General features: G+C 38.8%; 1 protein-coding gene across 1 annotated transcript in view; it reads left to right on the plus strand.

Annotated features, from left to right (window-relative positions):
- Positions 1-715, plus strand: part of LOC101861305 — a gene marked incomplete at its 5' end in the record, with an annotated part of 5,535 nt that extends 4,820 nt beyond the window's left edge. Inside the window, 1 exon segment of the mRNA XM_005104864.2 lies at positions 541-715. Coding sequence (XP_005104921.2) covers positions 541-628 — 88 coding nt within the window.
- Between the last annotated feature and the right edge of the window lie 4,403 nt (positions 716-5,118).

Here is a 5,118-nt window from a genome sequence, read left to right on the forward strand (position 1 = left end):
GGGGGAGAATGAGAGAGAGAGAGAGAGAGAAAGAGAGAGAGAGAGAGAGAGAGAGAGAGAGAGAGAGAGAAAATTGTGTGTGCGTATGTATGCCTGTGTGTGTATCTCTGTGTGTGTCTGTGTGTGCGTGTGCGTGTATGTGTGTGTACATTTTGTGATTGTGAACCGTTTGTATGTGCAGGCTTTGTGTCCATGTATACGTAAGTACACAAATATAATAATAAATATTACCATACCACATCTACACAATTATATAAGTATACAATGTAAATTTTTGTGTGTGTCTGTGTGTGTGTATGTGTGTGTGTGTGTGTGTGTGTGTGTGTGTGTGTGTGTGTGTGTGTGTGTGTGTGTGCGAGTGGGTGTGGGTGTGGTGTATGTGTGAGTATGTAATATGATAAAAAAAATAATAGAAATACAATTATTTACAAAGAACAGCTGTCTCAAAGTTATACCTGTAAAGATATCCCTCCGTGAGAAGGATGTTTTAGAGCCAACATATCTGGGAATTTTAATTTCATTCTTTATGTTGTTCTGCAGCAACCGACTTGTGGAAAAACCACCTCCATATCCCAGCAAACCGTCTTCAGAATACGGAACCGTCCAGGAAACACGCATTGGAAATTAAAGATATATGACGAGAATGTTGATGAATAGAATCAAACAGGAAATACCATTTTAAGGTTTTAATAAATCATATTTTTGTAAAGATGAATTATTGGTGTTCGTTCTTTTATTACTAGTGTCCATTCCTAGGAGGAGTGGTTTTAACTCAATGCAGACGACCATTCAAACCATGCTTGGTGGGTTCTCTGAATAGACGTCTATTCCATACAGGGCCTAAAACACAGTATAATAATCCACAATAGTATTGTATTTATACTGCATAGACAATCGACATACAGCTATATGATATCTTTAAAAAATGAAATTGTGTAGGGCCAACGCATTTTGCTACACTTTAAAGTCAATTATGATTCGGGACCTACGAATTTATCTCCGATATGGCCGTGTCAGATGCTACAATTCGTAGAAAATACCCTTCCCAAGGACAAAACATCGGTTAGGGCCTTGAACCCTTGAATCTGCAATCTCACAATAACGACACCGGTAGTCTAACCACTAGACAACCGACATCACACAATGCCCGTTCGAACTAGGGAAGCCTACATCGTTGATATGACTCTCTGCTATCTTTCTATCGCTGTCAATAGTATGGTTTCATACTTGTGAATTGTGAAGTCTCATGCTTTTTTGTGCGTTTTATACGGGTTAAGTACTTGTTCGATATTTTGAAAGTAGTTACAGTCTTAAAAGCTTGAGCTGCCTGAAGTGTCTACTCACAAATATCTTAGATCTTTCAAAGGTAAACAATAAAATGGTCGTGGATTCCACAGGATCAGTTAAATTGATAGAGATTGTAAATACGCCCAGACAGGGTGTGTCTCATTCACTTTCCCCTTTCTTATCTTTTTTTTGGTAAGTGTTTTACGGCCCTCGCAACTGTATAGGGTCATATGAGGGCACGGGACACATTTAACATTTTCAGTAGCTAGGAAATTTTTAATTTTGCTGGGGTTACGGCCGAAGCCTATTCTTATCGATTTCTCCTACTGTAAGATGAGAGGTTATGTGGCTGAAAGACAGCAGTAAGAAGGAGCCAATGAGTAGCGGTAGAAAGGCTGCAGAAAGAAGACAGGAGCCCAGAGGAGGGGGCAAAGGAGGTGAGGGGGTGGGGGCAGAGAGGGAAGACGAAATCAGACGATAGAACAATGTTAGAGAGCAGGAAAGAAGGTGACAGGAGAACATTTCTAGAGAAAAAATTCTCCGTTGCTATCCTGATCCGAACCCAGGACCTATTGAATAAAAGGCGAACACTGTAACCTTATTTGATGGTTTCGAACGTCCCGTACTTCCTGTTACTGTTACCCTAACCGCTCTCAGGCGGCGATGTGTTTAATGCGTGAGAAACCGTATTCACCCTTAGTTTAGTTTCAGTAAGAGTTTTACGGCATTTTCAACACAATTAGGCCTTATACGTGCCGAAGATTAGAGGCATCACAGAGAGTCGTACACAAAAAGAAAAAGAGAAATAAGGACGATAATAAATGCTTGATAGGAAAGAAGTAGCAAACCACACCATAGCACCCGTAAACCAACCACGATTCACTCTCATATTTTATTCAGTGCAAAGCCGTGTTTGACCACACAGTTGTCATGTTATGTGTTAGTTGTGAAGGAGAGATTGGGCCCGCTTTAGGCTTACATCAAAGAAAACCTGTCGGAACCTAGTATGCAGTGACTTTTATGAATGGGCTTTCAGATTCTGTTAGTTGCTTATCTTTTAGACTTGCATGCAAAGACCCAGACAGATTAAACAGAGCAATTCGTTTTTATCCCGTTTTAACCGAGGTCAGACGAAAGTGAACGAGCCATAGTGAATGTTTTAATTGATTGGGGTAGGGGAAGGTGAGGCGTGTACAACTTACTTGACTTGAAACATTGCAGCATGCTCTGCTCTTCGGTGTATGTATACATGCTTCAACACTGCACTTTACGTGTTTATTATCAACGGCTTTTTAGAAGTGTTTTCTAGAAAATGCTAGAGGTATTACTCACATAGTCACTTGTTAACCTCATAAAACAGTCTGATCATACGTGTATGTAAAATGGACGCAGTGCAAGTATTTAAATTACACACGAATTCTTACACTTATACATTATCACATACACACACTAACACACACACGCACACACATAATACTATTTACACACTATCGTTCACATGTATACAAGGTACTCTCTTTTTCTCCCTTTGTCTCTTGGCCACTCACCTCCCTCTTCCCCAAACATAAACAGGCAAACATCCAGGCTCCAATGCCACACTGATCATACATGGAAATCCAGATAGTTGCACTTATGCAATCATTCTCCCAAACTCAAGAAGCCATCTTTAGAGAATTTTACGCCAGACAAGGAAAATGTTTGTTTTCTACTTGGTAAGAACAGTTTACCTTGTTAAAGCACGTCTTGACTACCACAAATTCAGCACAGATAGCTCGCTAGAACGTCATTGCTCTTGAATGACCAATAGAATGTGTACCTATGTAAAAACTCACGACTGTTCTCCTGCATTCTTAGCAAAAATTGTGATGAAGCCAACCAAAAGAGGGAAGCCACCATTCGCAAAGGTAAAGTAAAAGGCCCAGCTCTCCCGTGCTGCAGAAGCATCCCTATTGGAATAAAGTCACAAACTCACAATTGACTTTGGCATCAACGGTACAAAGCAAATTATAAAACAGTAAGTCAAATGTTCAAGGACTTTGGAAGTGAAGAGGCGTAGCACAACATGTTAATTTATGATGCGGTTGCGGCCTATCCAAATATTTTCGTAAAGGTTAGAATACAAAACGTTCCAACAAATTAATAGGTGAGGAGGAAGGGGTTGAGGGATCAACGGAGAATTAGGGAGAGGGGGGAGGAAGGGGAGGGGGGACAAAAACTTCATTTGTACGTACTACTTTACACGCCCATAGAAGTTTTCATAAATAGCATCCTTTTTTAGGTCCATCAACACCCCAGTCGCAATAGACAAAACACTTGTAAAATTCAAGAAAAGAGCAAAGTGTGAATCTACTTTCACGTACATCTGTCTTTGAACAGGGGTTTCAGGAAAGAGAAATAAAAGCATCTTGCGGTATGCATCTCGCACATTATTAAGTACCGAATGGACGCAATTATCAAAACGCTTTATACATTAGTAACTACCAAACAAAAAATCTACACATTGTGGGATTCGAAAGTAGCAGCGTCTTGCTTAGAACAATTGTAACTTTTTTCCTCTGCTTTCTTCTTCCACTATCGTGAGTGTAGCAAACACGCAGCAATTATTGGAACATTTTGTTTAATTAAACACACTCTGCGTGTATTTTACACTTGTATTAACGTAACAGTAGAATGTATGGTATAATGTTGATTGAAAGCCCATTCGCGCACAACTAGTTTTTTTTTATGAAAGGAGACTGCCAGCTTCCGATAGGGAACCGAATCAAATGGATAGAGACCAACACTTCTTCTGAAATACATCTATCCTACTGCGTCAAATAAAGGATAATATATCTCTACGTTAATATCTTTTCTCATTCTCTTCGAACGTTGTTTTTTTTTTCATTCTGTTGTGCGATCTAAAATTCGTGGCGCACTTATCGTCGAATATCTCTTCAACTGTTGAATCAGTGTCACCCATACTTTGCACAGCTGTTTGTATCAATTTGTCTAAATTTAATTATATTTTTCCAAAAGAATTGAGGCTAGATTTGAAAAAAAGTATACTTATTATGATATTTATATAAAATACAATAAATCTCCGTCACGCGGAAAACGGGATTGTTCACAGCGCTTCCCTCTCCCCACACACATTTTGTATACGCATATGGCCTACGTCATAGCTCATCAATGGCACTTTTCGGTGGCCAACATGTTACCAGAAAATAATTTCTATAGTAGTGAACACTTTGTTATGCGCTGAAGGTTCTCAAAATAAGCGTTCAATAAGCATAATGTCGGGACAAGATGATATTCGAAAGCAAGCCTGTGGTAAAAAGAGTGTCATTCCAAGCAAATGCAAAACTTGCACCATTGTGGGAAATAGTATAGTAAACTCATAACAACAACATTATCTCAGCATGCATTTTAACCACAAATAAATATTATTGCTCTTTCGTTATAAAAGAAAACAGTTTTGGAACTTTGAAATCATTGATCAGTAACAGCTATCATTACCTTACAAGTGATTTTGTGTGCAGTTTTACGCAAAAATACAACGTTTCTTATGGTACTAAAGAGATCTTTTAGGAGTGCATAGAGTACGTGACATCGATGATTCAGACACCAGTTATCAAGTTCAAAATCAACCGTTCATTAACGATCCCGTAAACATATTATTTTGCTTCGACATCGGCCGTGAGATAAGAAGTAAAAAAAACCAGTGACTGCGTCTATTTTTTTAAATAGCCACGTGGTAGAATATGTAGAAAAACGTTCGATATGATTCATATGATTTATCTTTAATGAGACTGTTGCGGATAACTGACTGAGTAAGCTGTATAATAATATATT

The sequence above is a fragment of the Aplysia californica genome, unplaced genomic scaffold (genome assembly GCF_000002075.1).
Source record: "Aplysia californica isolate F4 #8 unplaced genomic scaffold, AplCal3.0 scaffold00439, whole genome shotgun sequence".
NCBI classification, from domain to species: Eukaryota; Metazoa; Mollusca; class Gastropoda; order Aplysiida; family Aplysiidae; genus Aplysia; species Aplysia californica.